The sequence below is a fragment of the Chamaea fasciata genome, unplaced genomic scaffold, assembly GCF_029207755.1.
Source record: "Chamaea fasciata isolate MVZ Bird 193981 ecotype frontalis unplaced genomic scaffold, bChaFas1.0.hap1 SCAF_1, whole genome shotgun sequence".
Classification (NCBI taxonomy): domain Eukaryota; kingdom Metazoa; phylum Chordata; class Aves; order Passeriformes; family Sylviidae; genus Chamaea; species Chamaea fasciata.
In genome coordinates this window covers 9287087-9307140 of record NW_027094086.1, presented here as the reverse complement: position 1 = coordinate 9307140, position 20054 = coordinate 9287087, and the positions used below count along the sequence as shown (strand labels likewise).

General features: G+C 37.8%; 1 protein-coding gene across 1 annotated transcript in view; it reads right to left on the bottom strand.

Moving 5' to 3' along the window:
* Positions 1-257: 257 nt before the first annotated feature.
* Positions 258-20054, bottom strand: part of ADCY8 (adenylate cyclase 8) — a 119197-nt gene continuing 99400 nt past the window's right edge. The window contains exons 13-18 of the mRNA XM_066175869.1: positions 18878-18959; positions 14225-14383; positions 10394-10540; positions 4662-4754; positions 2352-2466; positions 258-826 (exon numbers count right to left, since the gene is read on the bottom strand). Coding sequence (XP_066031966.1) covers positions 339-826; positions 2352-2466; positions 4662-4754; positions 10394-10540; positions 14225-14383; positions 18878-18959 — 1084 coding nt within the window. The 3' untranslated portion in view covers positions 258-338. The remainder of the gene's footprint in view (positions 827-2351; positions 2467-4661; positions 4755-10393; positions 10541-14224; positions 14384-18877; positions 18960-20054) is intronic.

Sequence of the window (20054 nt, the reverse complement as noted above, 5' to 3'; positions counted from 1 at the left end):
GACAACATTTCCTCCTTTCGCCATCATTATCTTCCTACACAATTCATGTTTTAAATCCCTCCAGTCAGGCGTTTATTCTTGCCTCTTTCTGCAGGTAGATGACACAGCAGAGTGGTGGCCTACACCTACTGTGTCTGGACATACAGAGGTTAACCACAGCTGGCTGAGGAGAGATGCTGGCACCACTTGATAAAACATAAGACTTTGAATCTCATCGAAATATCACACTAGTAAAAAAAAAATCACACTCCTTCTAAAAAAAATTAAACCCTTTTTATTTGTATATTTATTTTTATATATAAAAGAAATACAAAAAACAACCCCACAAACAATGCTGATTATGGCAATTCAGTTTTGTCAGCCCCCTCTGCTTGGGCTGCTGCCTCAGTTCCACCGGGAGTGAGCAAAGTCCTCCGGTTGTAATGTCCTTTTATGATTCCAGAGTTATTGTTCTCATTAAGAATTTGTTTCTGTTTTTGCCTGTTAAGAGACTGTACAAGTCCTAATACAACAGCTGCTAATGAATACTGTCCAGTCAGTTTTCTTGGTTGTAAGATTAGAGGATTTGGTTGAACTCTTCCTAGAAGAAAATAAGTTTTGATTTTTCCTTCCTGTTCACTGATACCTTTGACATAAATTTCTCCCCGGTAGTCGAAGGCAAATCCCCGGTCCTTCAGGATCAGATACGTTTCTTCAGGCACTTGTATTCTGTCACTAACACCTGTGCTGTCCATTCGACTTGCTAAATTCACTGTTTTGCCCCAGATATCGTACTGGGGTTTCTTAGCACCGATAACTCCTGCTACGACAGAGCCATGGCTAATCCCTAATTAAAACAACAACAACAACAAAAAAAAAAGTGAAAAAGAAATGAAAAATGGAAGGTATACTGTATACAATAATGACTAAAACACATATTTACACTTAAGAACCAGATGAAGCCTGGTTCAGATACACTTATTTATAGGCTTAAGAAAGAGGTGCATATATAAAGAAATTAAACAAACAATCAAACAAACCAACCTAGAAAAGCTAGAAAACTTGAAAAGTGATATCAACAGGGTTATTTTATGGGACACCCATGTCAGTGGAATCACAATACTTATGCGTCTTCTGTATTCTGCACATTATTGCCAAAGCTCCTGAAAACTTATTCTCAGGTAGTAGGAAAGATTTCTGGAACTACACTTGTTGAGGGCAACCTTGTTAATGCCATACAGTCAAGAAATTGCTTTCTTCTGTTCCATGAAGTGAAAATAATAAAGCATTTTGTGAAGTTATTGAAAGATTGCATTTTGTAAGATTGTTGCATAAAAAGACAAGCAATAGCTATTTTTTTTTTCATAAAAGTAATTTAAGAATAATTTTACTAGAGTGTAAGAAAACTTTGGAAAAGGATTTTAGTTTTTTAGTTTCTTTTTTTTTCTTTTTTTAAAGATATATTTTTAAATAATGATGGAAATATTATCAAACACTCTTGCATTCATTCTCTATGAAATCTTCGCATGTGATCCACACTTACTAAGTGTGCATGCCTGTTCTTTGAGAAATCTTGGGAACTATGTGTTTTGCATTTAAAACTGCTAGGAAGTGCAGATCAAACAGTGATGCTGTGACTCTCCATGCTGTGACTGATGAATATACTTCAGTTTTTCTATGACAGGACTATCTATAAAAGACATTTCCCTTCCAGGTTTTTTTTTTTTTATTTTGGACAATGATCAAATCTGCATGAGAAGTCATCAAATTTACTCTTTCTATGTGTCATATATTCAGGCCATTTTTTTTATGTCCCATCCCACTAGCCTTGCAGGATATTCCATCCAGAGTAGTAACTTGCTCATCACAGCAATTCAGAGCTGCTGCCACTGGTCAGGTCAGAGATGGAATTCAATTTTTGTGCAAAGCAGAAGTATTACTCCCAAGGTTTAGGAGAAACTAGTTTTGTCCCTTTACTGGAGAAGAGTATTGTACAACGAGATTAATTAGAGACTGTGTGAGTATCAATCTTGGAGGTGGCTCTAGGTTGTCCTGCTCACTTTCTGTGTTATATCTGTGGGTTCTTAATACCAGAATTACAAAAGACAGTAAATTAATCATGTTCCCCATTCACAATTCACTGAAACTTTGAACTCCTGCAATCCCAAAATCAGGGCCTATATTCTGCAAATGGAGTATTTCATGTTTCTGACTTTGCTTGGGTTGAAGTCAATTTGAAAAGAGAGTACACAGTATTTGGACTCCCCTTAATTTTGCATGTCATTGTAGTGTTCCTGGAGTCCTGGACTCAATGGAGTCACATCCTTGCAGACAAAACCCCATTTTATCTCTTGTGTTTGAATCATGCTTACCAATACGAAGTTCAAAGTTGTTGAACGAATGCTTGTTGATCTCCTGTATGCTTTCATTCAAAGCTATGGAGAAGTCGGCCAGGGCACACAAATGTCCCCATTTGTCTTCACATTGCTGAGGAAAAGTTATACACCAATAATATTAATAAAGTTCTACATTTGCCCAGCTGCCACCCATCCCTACAAGTACCAAGTGTTTGCATTTGGAATCTAGCCTCAACATTCTAGATGAAAGAGAGGTACACTGCTATTAATGGTAATGCTTCCCATTATGTTATACTTATGTTATACTGGATAGAGAGCAGCTTAAAGGGCCAGAGAAAGTCACTTTCTGTCGACAATCTGACAGGCAATCATGAGAATTAACAAGGCATGTGAAACATGTCTAAGGCTGAGAAAGAAAGTATAGAGGATTGAGATGCCTCAGACTCAAGGGTCAAAATCTAGTGAGAACAAGGGATGACCCCCATAAGTAAAAAGCAGAATGAAAGAAGTGAAGACTGTGTAATCCTCCTTTGCTGAAACTATCACCCAGGAAAAGCATCAATTCAAGTGCTCTCAGAGATGTAATGACATGAACAACAGGGCAAGCCAGGCAATCTGGGGTCGGTCAAGGCAGAGAGAAAAGGCTCTTCTGTAGCTCATCAATTGCCTTTGCTTAGGGCAGGCAAGTCACTCCCTGCTCCTTCTCTTCCATTTTCATTCTTACAAAGCAGCCAATATACAGATGGGGACCAGCAGTAGGTTTTAGTCTTCCCAGAGCACCAACAGAACAGATGATGGGGCAGGGACTCTCGAGGGAGGCAGCAGAGTAAGGAACAGCTGTGGGTTTGGCCCAATGATTGTATGACATCTTCTCATCTGTTCTGAAACAAGGTAATTCTTACTTCAATTTTCCATTTCATAGTACAAAGGACTGTAAGTCTCTCTCTAGGTCATGCAGTCCAGGCCTTTGAGTTGCCATCATCATATGTGTTTAATCCTGAACATGAACATCTCCTTGGCATCACCCTGTTCTGTTCACACCGTGCTTGGTCCTTATCCTTAACCTGCTCTGTACACAGCATGCCAACCTCCCTCAGCAGCCTGCACTTCCTAGGTGCTGACAAGGTGACAGACATGTATGTATGACAAGTGTATTTAAAACATCCATTAAAATTCCATTAAGCTTTTACAGTTCAAGAAAAGAGATGAGTTAATCAGTCTTGGAAAGGAAGCAAAGCTTTTCTCCCTTTGAATTTTTACCCCCATCAAGAGTCAAAGGAAGTAATTAGGAGCTGTGCAGCTATAACCAACCATCTCCCTGGTGTTCCATCCTTTTTTGCTCATGTCTGCACAGAAGCATTTTGACAATCAAAAATCCCATGCATATCTAGTTTTATGGATTTCTAGCTGTCAGCATCACTTGTTACTCCGTAGGCGGGAGATGCTCAGCTAGTTACACTCCATGTGTTTTATAATGTATTCTTAACAAACAGTGGAAATTTTCTGGTTTATAAAGCTCAAGATAATCTGGCTTCTGCTTTTCAGAAGTTGTGATCAATGTGGGCAAATGTGATTCCCAGCCTGTGCTTGATCAGGGGCAGCACGCCCCTTTTGTGCTGCTCTTCCTGAGGACAGGCTTTGGTTGCCAAAAAAACAGATTTCAGCAACAGGTGACTTCTCATTGGATGTATTTTAAAGCCTCATCTAATTTGTCTCCAGGCAAATTCTTGGGTGGAATTATGAATGGATTTCTCTCATCTGACGTTTATGAGGTTAATGTCTGTGACTGTGTGTATGTCCTCTGTGACTATTTATCCCCTCAGCTTAGTTTGCTTGTTCATCAGTTGAACCGATGATCTGCTTTCTTTTTGATGTGCAGTTATCACGCTGTCTGTAGATATGCTGTATCAAAAAAGTATAAATGAAGCATTACACTTGCTTAAGTATGCTGTCAGTTAATAGCTCCTCTTTCTTCATCGATTATTGGAGGTTGTCAGTCATGTTCCTGTCTGAGTTACTGAGGTGGCTTTAGAGTATGTCTGAAGATATAGATAGACCTGATCTAGATTCACATTGGTGTGACTGAAAGGAATTTTTTTCTCCTCTAAACCTAAATTTGAGGAAAGAATCCATATGGTTCTTGTTCCAAGCACAAGATGGCATTTCAATTCATCAAGAAGTGCAACTGCTGTCTGCCAGAAGCCCCAAATATCTATTTTTTTTTAGCAAAACAAATTTTATGAACAACAGAAAGATAACATTTATATTTTCAAATACGAATGGTCAGAATAACCACAAGCTTTACTTCTTAAAGTATCCTCTTACCTGTTTTTCTGGTGATAATCCTGACACGGCCATGTATGTGCTGCCAATTGTTTTAATTTTTTCAATATCTTGAAATCTCTCTTCTCCTAGTAACTAATACATATGTAAAAAGAAAAATACTGTCACTTCTTTAATTCCTAACACAAAATGCTTCTAAAGATGTGAGAATGTATCTTTACACCTGTGGAACTTCTAGTCAGTCATGTCACACAATTTATTCTGGGTTCTGAGGAACACTGATCTGGAACTTAGGAACACCATTTACTCACTGAGTGCATGCAAGCTAAATTGTGCTGTTACAAAAAATTCCACAATGGATAATATAAGACATGCATACTCCAGCCTAAGAGAAATGCATCCAAGTCCTGCATTTCCTGAGGTATGGTCATTGAATATTAGTGAAGATGAATTCTCTGTCTGTGTATGTATGAATAGAAGACTTGATAACTTAAAAGTGTTTCTAAAACTCTACTGGAGAAACTCAGTTTGCAAATTAAGTGCTGCTACAGCAACAATTAAGGTGATGAGGTCAGTATTCAAGACCAGGCTAGTTTGGGCTCTGAGCAACCTGGTCCAGTGGAAGGTGTCCCTCGCCATGGCAGAGGGGTTGGAACCCAACTGTTCCATTCTGACCCAACCCAAACCATTCTAAAATTCTATGATCTTAGACAGTCAATGGATGGAGGTAGATGCTTCCAAAAAAATGCTGTAAGAGACCAAGTCCTCTTATATCCCCTGCTTCCCTCTACTTAGTGTCAGACTGGACACCAGCATGTCCATTGGATCATTCATTCTATACATTTGTTATGTATTTTCCCCTTCTAAAAAAAATTCCAAGAACCAATGGGAAATGGTAAATCCCTGTATCTATTTGGGATTTGTATAGCTCAGGGTGTGAAGTAGGTAAAAAGAACTTGTCAGATTGAGAATCTAGAAGAGGAAGAATAAATTTAGTCGAGTGACTAAAGCACTGAATGAAGTGCGAGTGAAAGTTTGGTCCCTATTCCAAGTCCATTTTTATGGTCTAACTTAAGACTTTCCATGAAATAGAAACCAGAGCCTTACATTCCTTGAAAGACCTTAGCAGAATTCAGGATGTGGATTTTATCAGTGACAACAGAGTGTGGGATATAGGCATTAATCACCTCATCACAGGAAAACGTTTGTTGGTAGTGTTAATGCCAAATACCCTGTGAAACTCTGTGATAAGCTGTATAGTATCTAATAAATTTAAGGATCAATATGGTTACGACATCATGGGAGAAAAAAAGTGCTTCGCCAAGAAAAGGAATTTTAAACTTTCAATTCTAAAGGCTCAGTTTAGTTGATGTTTAAATGGAAAGTCTTTTTGCGGTCAGGTAAAAATGTAACAAAATATTTTCCCCTTTCTTTTTCTATACTCTTATGCATTCTTTTTTCTGCCTTGTGGGTCAGAATTTCCTGTCCACTAGAGGGATTATTTCATTCAAAAGAATGAAACATACCAAAGGCATAACATGAAATATCCCCTGCCACTGAAGTAACCCCAGCCGGAGTCAGCCGGAGCGCTGGGGCCATGGAAGCTCTGCTGTTGGTGTGCAGATATCACACCATCTGTCCCTAATGGGAGGCTGCACATAGGGAATACAAAGCCATATGGTTAATGGCTCCTGTCCAAACCAGGAAAGTCCAAAGGCTTGACCTGCTTCTCATTTTTCTTCAAACTGCCAGAACAGCCCATTGTGTACCTTTCCCTCTTTCAAGGCCAGCTCTTCCAACTGTTCTCTTAAAGAAAAAAACAATTTCTTGTAGATCTGCCTCTGAGCAGTCTGAGAGCACCATGTGTGTGGGCAAGGGGAGAAAATGGTCTTGCTTGAAAACAGTCCATATTTTCATTTCCAGATGGTTGCTGGAAGCAAGAGCAAACAGCACACTAATTTAAAAAAAATTATAATAAATATCCAAAATTACTCTTTTTAAGAAAGAAAAACATCATTGACTGTGATGTAATTTAGAAAAAATGGTCCTCAGTTATGGGGTTTTTCCTCATTCATTATTATTTCCAAATCTCCTGTTTGTTTCTTTTTTTCCTCCCCTGCTTTTTATGGCTTGTTCAATAGCTTCTTTCCTTCTTCAAATAACGGTCTGTCTACTAATTAATTTCTTCATGGTATGACAGGATGATGGATTTTGATATTGGGGAAAGACATTCCAACTCAGTCCTGAATCAACTGCCATTTGTTAAAACATTTTAAATAGGCTGCTAATTTAACATCATAGTCCAGGAACACATTTTCAAACACTAGAATGTGGTGTGTATATAAAAAGAAACTAATGGCCTGATGCTGAAATTCATGTACAGCCAAGGTTGTGTGGGGGTCAGACCCTGGGATCACATGTACAAAACTGTACAAAAAAGAATATTGCAGGACATGGCAAACAACTGCAAAGTAATCAAAGAATCTGAAGGCAGGATCCAGTGTTCTGTTGAAACCTCTACTTATGGCAATATAGTACATTGATATCTGTTGTGATATACACTATGTAAATCACTGCATGATAAATAAAATGCAGGAAGATAAAAGAATCTGTGTACAAGAAAGCTGTTCTGAAAACACAAATCTCAACTGTAACATTAACATACATAAATGACAGATTAAAAAGCCGGGAAAGAATATTACATTAAAAAAAAAAATCCTTCAAGACTCACAATATCTGCAGAAATGTTATAGTGTTAACTTTTTTTGTCTAACATCTCTAAGAAAGGGAGTTTAGCCCTGTATGCATCTTAGAACTACAGTCATACAAAAAGCAAGTAATTATAAAGGTAAGTTTTCAGTGTTCGTATTTGTTTCTTTATGCCAGTCCAGAAACTAGCACCTCCAGTTCTGCCCCAGCTGGCAGGGAGACTGGATAATTTGGAACTCAAAAACTTTGTGAACCATGAGGGAAAAAGAACAACTGAGTGAAGGCTGTATTTTGACAATAATCAACTACATATTTTGCAAACCTGACTTTTGGACCACATTCTACCACTCTCTAAGAAAGACCCAGCCACAATCTGACACTCCTCTGTGGGCACCTACTCCATGCAGTGGTCAATGACAAGTTCTGCTCCAACATTCACTATTTATTTACTATTCTTTTGTAACTGGCTTTATCTCTAACATATATCTATTATGTGGAAAGCAAAATAACAGATCCAGACTGTAACCTTGCTGTGTTGCATTAGCAAGGAAAACTCTCTAAAAAGAAGAAATAACCCAGATTTTTTTCTTGTGTACCTATCACATTTTACAAACCAGCTCAATTTGTACTTTTATCACAGCTTCTGTTCAGAAGCATTGTTTGGCCCTGTAGACAGATCATCTCTATTATTATTATTATCTCTGTAAGGAAAAGACGCAAGTCACAGTGTAGAATCTGATCTGATCTTAGGAACTCAGTCCAGTTGTCTAAACATGTATGTCCAGTGTGGTCTAGAGTACTCTTGTCCTTAAAACCTCCAGTGGCTTGCTCCACAACATGAGTTGCCTGACTATGAAGTATGGGAGCTGATAATCCTGTGTGGGTGTCCCAAATCACCTAGGATGTGTCAAATGGTATCAGGTGCCTGTGTCTTACACTCCTGTGCTAAGGTTTCAATTTTAGAGTATCTCTACAGAGGTGTTCACTTGATGATGAGAAGCAGAGTTTTCCCATGATAACAGAGCTGTTCTGCTCTCAAGCTGCACATCTGCATTTTGCTCCCGGGGCTGTATTGGAACAGCAGGCAATCTTGGCAAGGAACACGGGGGAAAAAAAAAGAAGGAATAGTGACATTGTATAGTGTCAGTCAATCTTTACATGGAAACATTGCTTGCCCTGAAACACTGCACCTGGAATTATTTCTGGTTCTTTTTCTATGGATAAGGTTACTCCTTTCAGTTCTGTCTGGTATATCACCTTTCAGATTGCTTAGACAGAGTAAACTAATGACATGACCATGCTGCAAGTAGGCTAGCACTCAGCAGGGGATCTCATAATTTCATTTGCTACCTGCATCAAGAACATATCTATTCTTCAATGTAACATATCTGGGACATAATGCAGTCTCTAATTAGGTCCTTTATTAATTACAGAGAAGGTGTTAGGGACCTGACAGTAATATTGTGTTAGGGTTTTGATTAAAACCTTGTCTTCAGTAATTGCCACAGCAGCAAAGGAATTTTGTTGTGAAGATTACATGAATGTGCATGACAAAATATCTTAATGCAAAGACTATTGCTATGAATTAATTTAAGTTTGAGTGGTAATCATTTTAATCAGGTCTGGAAATAAAAACAAAACTATTAATCAAGAAGCATGCTGACAGCTGTGCTAGATCCTGGAGGTAAGAAGCAGGCGTTTATACCCATGGGGAATGCAGTGCAGAAGCTTAGAAGGTGACAGAGTTCTTCTCATGATGGAGAAATTTTGTTCTCTGTTAAAATGCACAGTGAAAAGTTTCCTGTGTATTCTTCTCTTTCCCACTCGTAGTTTCAGTATCTCACCAATTACATGAATAAACTCTCAAGTTTAGTGTCAGTAATCTTAGCCTTGGTACAATCTTTGTGAGCAACCACTCATTCCCCATGCAGATGCCCAGGATGGAGGTCACAGACCAATGATACCAGGATATTTTCTCCTTCCCTTTTCCATCTGGACCATTGCAGTCTGGTGCATAAGTCCAATCTCTTTGATAAGTACTTATGGTTCCAAATCTATTTTTACCCCTCTAGGAGCTCAGGAGTGCTACACACTCCTGGAAACTGCCTGCAGTACAGAGGTTAAAGTTCTCTCTGCTAAGTAATTTTGGCAGTACTTTTTCATCCTTCCTGGTCTTGAATTTTTTATTTAAGATTTTTATTGGCCAATGCTTTGTCTCCTTTCCTAATTCCTTTTGGGCTCATTGCAGGACATGATACCACCTGTATAAACTTCCTCACAAACTACTTTGCAGAGTATGCAAATTTCTCCTGACTTCCCCTTCTCTTACCAGGTTTCTTTGCTTCCACCTAAAAAAAGCTACATTGGTGATCTGACTTTTCTGTTTTTATGTTTTTCCCACCTTAGCTTCTTTTCTGAAATTAACTGGACAGAATACCCAAATAAATTATTTTTCCTTTCTGTGTCCTTTCCATTAAAAAAAAAAAATTTACTTCAACTTTGAATTCCTCAGCGAAGAAAGCAGCTGAACTTCATTTATCTCTCTATAAAATTCCTAACCAGACAAGTCTCCTCAGTTAATATGGCCACCATCACCTTTCATTCTTTACCTAACATTTGCTTCTGAGCTATGTGCTTCACATTTAACTGGACATTGTTTTGCTCTTTAATATTCACTGAGTCCATTCAACCAACACCTTTAAAGCAACACCTTTGCCTGTTTGTATTTAGACCACTATTTTTCAGAGCAGTTGCAAATATGTTCATACTTCTTTCTTCTACAGAACTGAGGTATTTTCTACTTTCAGATACTCTGGTACAGATTTGTGCTTTTATGGATGTCTATACTTGAGCATTGCTTTCATTCTCTATCTCATTAGATCATTCAGACCAACGTTTGACAGGATGAAGGGCAAAATCAGACAATTGTAATATGAGAAAAAACAAAATCAGAGAACTATTGGAAGCAAAATAATTACCAAATTTTATAATTTACAATGACATATTTGCCATTTGGAAACTCATATTTTAAACACTATCACGTTTCCTTTAGTGGCTGGTATTACCTCATCAAAGTCTGCAATGATTTCATTCAGTAAGCGCAGACATTCTACTCCTTGGTTATTCATCTCAGTCTGGGAATAAAAGTCAGCAAATCCAGGAATAGAAGCAAACATCACACCAACAGCATCATAGGACTGAGAGTATAATTCCTAAAAAAAAAATGAGGAAAAATGAAGTGGTAACATACGGGACAGAATGTAATTGGCAGCAATTAAAATAGTTTTCTTAATTTTTGCATGCAAGATACCTTAACATCTGATATCAGCATTAGTATATTAACTGCTCCAGGTTCAACAGGAGGAGGCTGACAGCTCTTAATGTTTTTATTGCAGATTATATGCAGGGTTTCCCCTTTTTTTGAATGCCAATTCTTTCTGCTTCTCATGTAAAACAGCTACACTAGCAAAAGTGAAATAGAAATTTTGCTCTTAATTTATATGGGAAATGACTTGAAGACATGAAAGATTCATTGCCAAATACAAATACCAGTTATCACATTTTCTGGTGGATAATTTGTACTTCACACTACTGCAGCTCTTTACAAGTTTGTTTATTCACAAATTTTCAGAAAACCCTCACTGTCTGGTAAACTCTGGTTCTGCTAAGGTGGCTGTGGAGTCCTTTGGTTGCCTGGCTCTGGGAGATGTTCCTGCTCTTAGGGTTTGAAAGGAGGGAGAAACAGAAATGGAAATGATAATAGAGTTACTGGAGAGGACAGAAAGCAGTTTATAGGGGATCAGTCACAGAAGGATATTAGGATAAACTATGCCCTGGAAAAAGCTCCCACTTACATTATTCATATAATTCACTCTGGTACTGAATGACAGATTTATTTATGGATGGGCTAGTGCCATTACACATGTGAAAATGTTCACAGTCCTTGTCTGAACTAAAGCTAATTTTTAGGAAAAAAATTAATTCCAACTTTAAAGATTCCAAGGAGGTCTACCACAACTCCTGGTATGCTTTTGTTTTGGCTAATATAGCACCATCATATGTATTCTCCTTTGATTTTTGTTTCCTCCTTCAAGTTCTGTAGTTTTACCTAATGGTGGACACTTCCATATCTGTTTATGAATATTTCTTACATTGTTATGACCTGAAGTACTTTTTTTCTCAAAGTTCTTGTTAGTGGCTTTAAGAAATTTTAATGCTTTGGTTTCATGACAAGAAGATTTAATGCTGGTTGCCATATACTTGACATGAACAATTTATGCCCTTCTTTCTTTATTCTGCTTCTCCCTAGAAAAGCATCCTGAACCTCTGCTCTGCGATATGCTGCTAATGCTTCTACTTATCCAGGCTCTTCTACAATGTGTCTTAGAGTAAAAGTGGAGAAATTCTTCTAGTTTCCAAAGCCACTGCAAAGCTTTGATTGAAAAAAAACATTGATTGATTTCCTTCCTGTCCTTACCCTTTTTTCACCAAAGAGCATCTTCAGGGTTGTGGAAGGCATACTCTAAGAACATTCTTATTCCTTTTTGTGGGTATAGAAAAAGGTAATAAACATTAATTTGTGGATGCTTATAAAATACTTGACAATGTGTGCTAGGAGATGTGTGAATACACTCAGTCACACTCTTGCCTTGGACCATGAAGAAAGAAAACAACTGCCTGAGCCTTCAGTTGCTACATTTTTCTATTTTTGGTAAGAAGCATGAGAACAGAAATAATACATCCATAAGAAAGTGCTACAGTACACATTTGGGAATTCATTTTTTTTGAGAGCAGAGAAATTAACTTAATGGCCAGACATGAACTGTAGGATTGATTATACTGAAATCTGGTAGATCTTACTGGCTGCCAGCTCATGCATAAATCATCCCCAAGTGTAGTTACTCCGGAAATTGCTTTACAAAAAGCAGGGGTGGTGGAATTTAATTCAGTGGCAAATTATTGAAGCATCAGCAGTGATCCATGGGGCATCTGCTTGCTTCTGAAGATTATTATGGATGTGACCATACGTGAATGAAAGTGTAAGATGGGAAATTTACTCCCTGAAAATCCCTAATGCTGATATGCCAGAACATACTCTTGCCTGGTATCGAGGTCTGCTTCATTTGCAATGAAACATTTAAACCTGGTTGCTTTCACACACATTTTCTCATGTGCATAGCAGGGTTTCTATGGCCTTTTCATACCCATGGGGTGTAAAATTTCTCTAGTGTGATTTCTAGAGTGCCTTTTCTTGTAGCTTCTCACTGTTTCATCCTTCCCTAGGTGATACTTGAAATCAGAACACAATTCCTCATTGTGGAGACTAATTTCTCTGGCTACATCCATTTCCAAAATGTACAAGAGAAAATTGTAGCCTTAATTCCTTTTTGCTGCACGATCAGTAGATATGTCAGTGCTGGCAAGGTGAATCTTGCAACATTCCTTCCCATTATAAAAGATAATTCCAACATTATATGAAAAAAATTCAATTTCATCATACAGTACCTTAATATATATAAAATATTATAATATGAATTTACTTTGTTTCAAATAAGGAGTAAGTAACTTACTGCTGCTTTCAGAAACAAATTTTGGACTTTCCTTTATCCATCTTCAAACTTCATTTTAGGAATATTCAGACTCCATTATCATGCTTTTCTTTGTGTACTGCAAACACTTTTTAAGAACATAGCCACAAACTCTGTCTCTAAAATGGGTGTTTTGTTATCTGCCACAAACAGGCAATTTAGGGGAAATATGAAATGGCAAAAATGTTCTTTTGTGTCTGAAGATATGAGAGCCTCAGGTCTGTTGCAGCTTGTTCTTTCCATAATCACTGCCAGGGCTCTAATAATACTTCTGCAACACTGGGCTATGATAAACTTGGACAGACATTCTGTCAAATTCATATATCTTTTTTATGAATAGTAGATTTTCATGGACCTGAACACTAGATTTTCATAGACTCATAGATTGGAACAGACTTCTGAATCTCATTTAATACAGTTTGCTTTCAAAGCAGGACTAATTAGATCAAGTCTTTCACAGCCTTTTGGATTTGAGGGTTGAGCCCTGCTCTGTCTTCAGAGAATCACAAAACCACAGAAACACAGAATTGCTGGACTTGGAAGGGACCTCTGGAGGTCATCCAGGCCAATCCCTCTGCCCAGGCAGGGTCACCTAGAGCAGGTTACACAGGAATGCATCCAGGTAGGTTTGGAATGTCTCCAGAGAGGGAGACTCCATGACCTCTGTGACCAACCTCTTCCAGGGCTCTGCCACACTTTATGTGAAGCAGTTCTTCCTCATGTTGAGGTGGAGCATTTTGTGTTTTAATTTACGGCCATTGGTCCTTGTCCTGCCCCTAGGCACCACTGAAAAGAGCTCTGAAAAGACCACCATCCTCTTGGTGACTGCTGTGGAGACATTTAAATGCATTAATGAGATCCCTGCTCTGTCTTCTCTTCCCAAGTCTCTCCTCATAAGAGAGATGTTCCAGGCCTCTAATAATGCCTTCTTTATAAACACTCATTAGGTACTTGAAGACAGCAATGAGATGCTCTTTCAGTCTTTTCTTCTTAAAGTTGTATGACCTCAGGTCTCTCAGCCTCTCCTCACTCATTATGTACCCCAATCCCATAACCGTCTTGGTGAATTATTCCCAGAATTTCTCTGTGTGTGGCCCATGTGTTTCCTCCTGGTGAGTCTGACCATGGAAACCTCACTCCAGATGTGGTCCTAAAACCTTTACTTCAAAACATGATTATTTTTCAGTGTTGATCAGATACCAGGTATTGGCAGTGTTTGTGCAATGTATCCTATTAAGAAATAAGTTTCCTACCAGATCTACTTTTCTTTTACTAATTTGACAAAAAAATCAGAAAACTGACACATACTTCATTATCCCGATCCTTCTCCAGGAAGTGACGGGCAACATGACTGGGTAAAATATTCCGTAGCATGTTTTCATTGTGCTCCCTCAGCTCCTTCATTTCATTGATTTCTTCTTTTGCTTGAACACGCCACAGAAAATCCAGCCTTGCTGTATATTCAAGCTGTAGTTTCAGAAAGAAAAAGAGGCAAAAATAAAACCTGACAAGATAAGAGTAGAGATTGCATTGCCATCTTGGCAGGCTGCTCCTGCCACATAGCCACTTTCAGTGCTGCTGGAGATCTCTGAAACAATTTGGTTTTCTTGCCAGAAAAAGAGATTATTTCTTTGCCTTATGTACAGGGAGACTCTCAGAGTAAACTTCAGCAAAATAATATTTGCCATATTACTGCTATGGTCAGTGAATATAAACTGTCACCAATTTTGCCTTTAAGCATATGTTTATGGACTTAATGGAGTCAAACAGAAGATAAGGTATTGGCAGGTATTGCTTTGAAATAAATATTTTCCTCTTTTCCTAAGGGTTTCAAATTAAATGAGAAAATTAGCACAAGGCTAATTCTAAAGTCTTGGCAAGGATGTCCTTCTCAAGAATGAACATCTTTCAGCAACTGTGCATAGCATCCCAAAGTACTCCCAAAGAGAATGTCCAAATCTGTGGCACAAAAATCATATAGTCATACTGTTGGGACATGAAGTTGTTTGCAAGTTTAATCTTATAAAAAATAATGGAAAACATGCTATTTGTCATTCCCTCCAATGCTCTGTGCCTGTGTTTTGGGATCAGAGTCTACAATCACAGTCTATACTTGCCAAGTCTCACTGCCTGATACCCGCAGCTAAAAAATGGATTGAAATGATTTTCATTTCAATGTGAAATGTGTGGTGTATGTGCAGAACAAAAGCTGTGCACAGCAGAGCTTAAACATGCACACATATATATGCATTGTTGATATATATATATAAATTCATATTCATTTAAATATGAATGGCAACTGTCTGTTAGCTGGAGCGGGGAACATGTTGAAGCATCGTGTGTCACTTTTCCTGAGAGGCACATCTGTGTCAGCACATGGACAAGCCCAACACTGCCGGAGATTTTGTGTGCATTACACTGGAGCAGAATTTTAAGAAGCTTTCAAAGCAGCTGATACTGTAGCTTGCACAAGGGGGGAATTATTAAGGTACAACATTGCTGAAAATGATGGAAATACTTATTTACAATCAGTAAACTGAAAGAGAAAATATATTTGTGAGGACTGAGATGCTCCAACCAGGTATTATAGCACCCAGTAATGAAATGTTTTATGTGAGCAAATAGATTAATTTTACAATTTTGAGACACATCAAAAGGTGCTGGGATAGAGGAATTTTTTGAAATATAATTCATATAACAAACTAAAAAAAAGGAGCAGCCTGGAGTGGGTGGGAATGACTAAGAGGGGGTTCAGGCATTGTTTAGTGACTCATCTTGGTCACAGTTTTAGTCAGCAGTAGTCATGAATGACAAACTCTTCAGAAGAAAAAAAGCAAAGCACTCTGTAAAGGGATCTTATATGTTGGCTGTACTCAGGGGAGCTTTCCTTCCTAAAAGCTAAAAGTGACCATGGCTTGATACAAACTTCCAAAGACTGTAAGCATTTGGCAGTGATTTAATTGCCCTCTGGGTGCTGTAGTCAGCTTTATAAACAAACATTTTTCTACTGATATGATGATCTTCTATCTTGTGACCATTAATTCCCTGAATTAATGGGAAAAAAAAAAAAAGGCAAGCCTGTCAGGAAAGAGTATTTTAAACATTTTTTTCAACATCTTTCACTTTCCTTTGCCCTTCTTTTATTCTAGAAGACAGAGCCCATACCAGATAACTGACTTTTATCTCTACCACCTAACTGAGAAGAAAAAAATTAACTGTAAATTTGAAAGGAGTTCTAAAGTTATTTCAAAGACTGACTTCAAATAGGACCTGCTGCTGGATTTTGAGTTCTTTGATGCTTCAAGATATTTAATGCTACTACAATAAGAGCTTGGAAAAAAACTCTGGTAGTTTTTCAGAGCTGATTTTTTATGCTGCTCTACAGAGAAATGTCACATCTCTAAGCCTAGCTCAGAACAGCAGCAGCTAATTTTTACATTTTAGATAACGTCATTCTGGTTATTTATGATCACATTTTAACATGAAATACTTTTCTTTCATCATCAGCGGACTACCAAGATGACACTGTCAGCTCAAAAAGCAAGGAGTGATACATACAGATAGATATGAAAATAGAAAATATTAAAAAAATGTTTTGCTAACTTCTTATATTTGCTAAAACTAAAAGAATTGTAGAGTTCAGTTCAAAGTTTGTTGCTTGATTGTCTAAATAAATATTCCTGGATTTAAATCCCAAAGTGTCCATGTTTTCCCACCCTGATATGTAGCTTTAAGAAACACCTCTAATTACAATAGCTAGTGAAGAAAAAAAGAGATGTATTACACAGAAAGTCTAACATTAAGTCCTCAACTTGCTGCACAACTCAACCACTCTGCAGATGATTGCCATATGCAATTAAATTATATCTAATAAGATGGTTCCACACACATTTTTCTCAAACTTGCTAAATGGTGCTAAATCACCCAAGTTTTGGCCATTAAAGTTTGGGCATTAAATCACAGTGGATAAAACCCAATAGTTAATTATTCAAAAATTGAAGGTCCATAAATATTATCTTACAAAAATAATCCTTTTCAGTAAATCCACCTAGAATAAGACAAGTTTTAAGCTATTCTACTTCAGAATACTTTTGCAGCTTGTGAGATGGGAGGATTACAGGAGGACAGCTCTGTTGGAGTTAATGTGCTCCTCAATTCACACTTTTGAAGAGTGGTTTTTTGTTTGCTTGTTTGTTTTTTTTGTTTCTTTGTTTTTTGTTTGTTTGGGTTTTTCTTTTAAGGTGGTTTGAATGGAACATTTATATATATTAAGCTGGCAGCTATACAGAGATCTTTAGGTTAACTCTATAATAAGAAATTAAACAAGTCAATGAAATGTTCCTGGACTCTGCCACTGGATGCTGTTAAATTGATAGACTGGCCTTATGAATCATTTGGGAGAACATGCAGGACTTAGCACATATCAGGGACCATTTCTAAGGGCTGTTTTAGTGCAGCCATCCGGTTTTATGGGACAAGGAAGGTCAATAAAATGGAAAATAACTTGTGCTCTTCTTACAGGCCTCTGGACTGGAAAACACTCTTAAACACCCCAGCCCAGACTTTTGTAGAAGACAGACATTTATACTCAGGATTGGGATCCTGAAGAGCGTTGCCTGGCTTCTACCTAATTCTTACTCCACCTAAACTCCTCTAGTGTTATTGTTCTTAGTTCCTTGGCTGATTCCCAAGCCTGAGATTTTTATCTTGACATATGTTAATAATAATTGGGAATATTATAAGGCTTATCACAAATTTGAGTTGTTCAGTTCTTATTTGTTCCATATTTTCCCTAAGTGGACTTTATGTCTTGATAAAGACATGTTACAGTTCATTGCTTTCCATCAAATTTAAATCTGCACATTGTGAAAAACACATTTCATCCCTTGCCTCCCCTACTCACTCATTCTTCATTCCCTCAAAAAGAACATAAACAGTAGGAAATAGAATATTTAGGTGTTGGCTTCTTCTTGCACTCCAGTGGAAGAAATAGAGGCTCTAACTTCTGAGACAGCTTAGAAAGTTATTGCAATAAAGTGTATAATATTGTCTTATTTATCACAGCATCATTCCTCTCTTACTGCCTCATTCCAGGAGGATTGAGAAACACTGGAGTGTATCAGCAGGTCTTGAGGGGAAAATCTTTAGGCAATTCAACAATGTCTAAAGGCAACTGTACTTGGTGCTTTCTTTAATACAGTGTGCCTCTTGGTTTTTGTGATGAGAGCCTGCCTCAACTCGGCATCCAGAGCTTGAGAGCCAGAAACACTGTGCAGGAAACACCTTTCTTTAGCTGGTTTTGATTTAACTCATTTGTTATTTTAAATCTAAATTTGCCATAGTTCTCTCTTCCTGTGAGTTGTGCACTGTGTATTGCTGAAATACCCAGTTTCTCAATTCCTCCTTGAGGATATCGGTCCTAAAGCTCAGGGGCCTCTAAATCCTGTTTAAGGTCTAGGTCGATGTGAAAGGATTCTTGTAAGTGGTCCATGACACAGATGAGTAAGTACTGGTGCTTAACCCAAATTTTCCTCATTTCCTCGAGTCTGCTGTTTTCTCTTTATAAACATAATAAGATATTTCACCATAGTTTCATTATCTACTGGCTTCTATTCCCATTCTGTATTTTGGGTTTATGCCTACTCAAGAGCACTGAAGCTGTCAGGTGCCTCCAGAACTGCACACGTGTCTAAAATAATGGTGTCCTGTTTGTTTCTTCAAATAGAAAATGCAATATAATTTGAGTATTGCTGAATAGAATATTGCACATGTTCTTTAAGAATGCTAGGCAGTGTCAGGTGTGGGCTTTCTTTAATCAGATTCTGCATATGGTTTATTAAATTGCAAAAGGTCATATGCTCAAGAGGGGAAAAAAGGCAGATGGTATTTTAAAAGTAATTGTTGTCACATCTTGTAATTGCAAGAGACAAAGGGAAAGGTTGAAGAAAATGTTTACATTACCTGTTGACCATGATAAAATACAGCTAAAAGGAACATAGCCATCAGTAGTAAAGATGCCTCCTTTGTACCCAGGAAGTCTGTGCTGGAAAAAGAAAACCAAACAAGAAACTAAGTAAAATATGGTTATTGGTTTGTCAGTGTTGAAATTATTCAGAAGTTTCATTTCATAAGTGGTAATTTTTGTTGTTCTTTAAATAAATTTACTGTATTTGAAAATCTAATTTAGCAGTAATTAGTTCAAGAGAACAGGAGTGTAATTGGAAAGCTCCCTGTTTGGAGACACATCTTGAGTAACTAAATTGTAGCCTACAGGAGGTACACAGGAGGTGATGAGCTTTCACTTTCAAATGTGATATGCAAGCTGTGTGTCAGTCAGTGTCTTCCTGGGAGCTTGGTAAGCAGCCCCTGTGAAGTGCAGGAGGTGGCATCGTGGAGGGGAAAGGTTGAGCTGGAGCTGACAAAGGGAAACTTCCAGGCTGTGAAAGTAAAAGCCCAGTGAATAAGGCTAAAGGATGAACTCCAAGGCAGGAGCTGAAATTAAACATCCTCATATTGTGAGAAGGGTCTGGAGATGACAGGACCAAAAAAAAAAAATAGGACCAAAAAAATGGCAAACAGTAGCTAGGAGTGGTTTTACTGAGGTACAAAGAGGAGACAAGAGAAGCCTGTGAACAAGGGAAGTGATGGAAACCCTTGCAGACCACAGAGAAGCAGAGAAGATGAGCTAAGCAGGTACTGGCTGTATGAAATCTGCTGTATGAAATCCCTGAGGGGCTGTGTAGAGAGGACAAAGAAAATTTAAAATAAAATGAAAGGGGTGAAAAGCAGTAACAGGAGGTTTCAAATATTGAGAGAAATTACAGTTATCTGGAAAGATGAATAAAAACTGAAGAGAATATCTCTGTATGCCAGGGTGGTTTTAAAAAAACATGTTTCCCAGGGAGCAGACAAATGAGTTTGGGGAACTGATAGACCCAAACTTACAGTAAAGCAAATGAGAGAAAAAAAATAAATTTAGAGGTGAATTGAACAGGGATGCTTGTCAATTTTGTTGAAGGGAGATGAGAAAAGGAAGTTGTTATGTGGTGATAAAATTTTGAAATTTTGACAAAAAATAATAAATGAGTAAATGAGGACCAGAAATTGGAAGAGATTTTGGGGCAAACTTTAGTCTGCC